The sequence below is a fragment of the Mustela nigripes genome, chromosome 13 (assembly GCF_022355385.1).
Source record: "Mustela nigripes isolate SB6536 chromosome 13, MUSNIG.SB6536, whole genome shotgun sequence".
NCBI lineage: Eukaryota > Metazoa > Chordata > Mammalia > Carnivora > Mustelidae > Mustela > Mustela nigripes.
In genome coordinates this window covers 71777922-71779106 of record NC_081569.1, presented here as the reverse complement: position 1 = coordinate 71779106, position 1185 = coordinate 71777922, and the positions used below count along the sequence as shown (strand labels likewise).

Genomic DNA, 1185 nt, shown 5'->3' with positions numbered 1-1185 from the left:
AGCAAGTGAAATGAGAGCACTGGTAGGTCTAATTTTTGGAGGGAAAATACACTGTTACATAAATCTGAAAATATGCAAAGGCTGCAGTGGGAGCAAAGGCCCGCCCTGGGTAAGTGGGTGGAGGGGCTACAGGCACAGCTGCAGTTTGGGTGCAGGCTGCAGATCACCAGAGAGCACTGTGCCTCCACAGCACACAGGTAGGTGGCTGAGTCTTCCAGTTGGGATGTTGTGATGTGGAGGGTGCTGTATCGATCCTTAGTATTCACTGTGCAGTTTAACCTCCCACTGTGCTGCATCCCTGAAGTTATGTAAAACAGCAGGGTGAGGCTGCTGTCCCCGGGATGCTGTCGGAACCACTGCACACTGTATATACTGCTAGAAAAATTGCACTTCAGAGTATAGCTGGCTCCCTCCTGGAGGCTCAGGGCTGAAGGGGTCTGCTCCACATTCTTCCCTCTCACCCCTGTGTGGAAAGAAGGAAACAGATACAAATTATATCACTGGAGAGTCACTGATGCAGTTTGAAAATGTGTAAAATATCCTAAGACACACCCCTGAGGATAGAGGACTCTAGGAGCTCAGTGTCAGCTCCTCCCATCACTGTGCATTGTGGACCACTCCCCAGCCCCATCTGTAACGTCCCCACTCACAGCAAATCTGGAGACACAGGATTTCCAGTAGAGTTCCCCAGTGTCTCCTCATGATTCCTTGTCTAGTTAATGAGGTGCCTTCAGCCCTACTGTGTAGAGTGTAGTCTTGGGTCAAGAGGAATTGTGTTCTTACAGTCAATCCTTCCCACCAGAATCACTGAGTACCAATCGCACCTCAGCCCAGTCATTCACAGAACTTGAGACCCCGCCCACAGTGGCCCTATAACACTGCATAGGAATCTCTCCCAAACTGTGCTTGTGGGCAGTGCAAGCAGGTAGGAGCAATATTTCCAATATAGGAGGATGTAAGGCGTTTTGTTTTGTTTTGTTTTGTTTTTCCTTGTGGCACTTTATGTAAGAAAAGTGCAGGTTGGTGTGTGAAGAAAGGTGAATGATTCTTGTAGAAGAGTCAGAGCCTATTGGGGATTACCCAGAACCTTGAAGAATCATAGGGAAGAATGACTCCATTCCCCAAATTGCATAGTTTGACAGACAATGTGAGCATTCAGTTATGTAAGAATACTAATAAAGGAAA

General features: G+C 47.5%; 1 gene segment (V, D, J or C); it reads right to left on the bottom strand.

Moving 5' to 3' along the window:
- The window catches only part of LOC131999394 (T cell receptor alpha variable 22-like), a 17310-nt gene extending 16556 nt beyond the window's left edge, over positions 1-754 (bottom strand). Inside the window, 2 exon segments of the V gene segment in view lie at positions 168-463; positions 651-754. Of these exon segments, the coding sequence occupies positions 168-463; positions 651-702 (348 nt within the window).
- Between the last annotated feature and the right edge of the window lie 431 nt (positions 755-1185).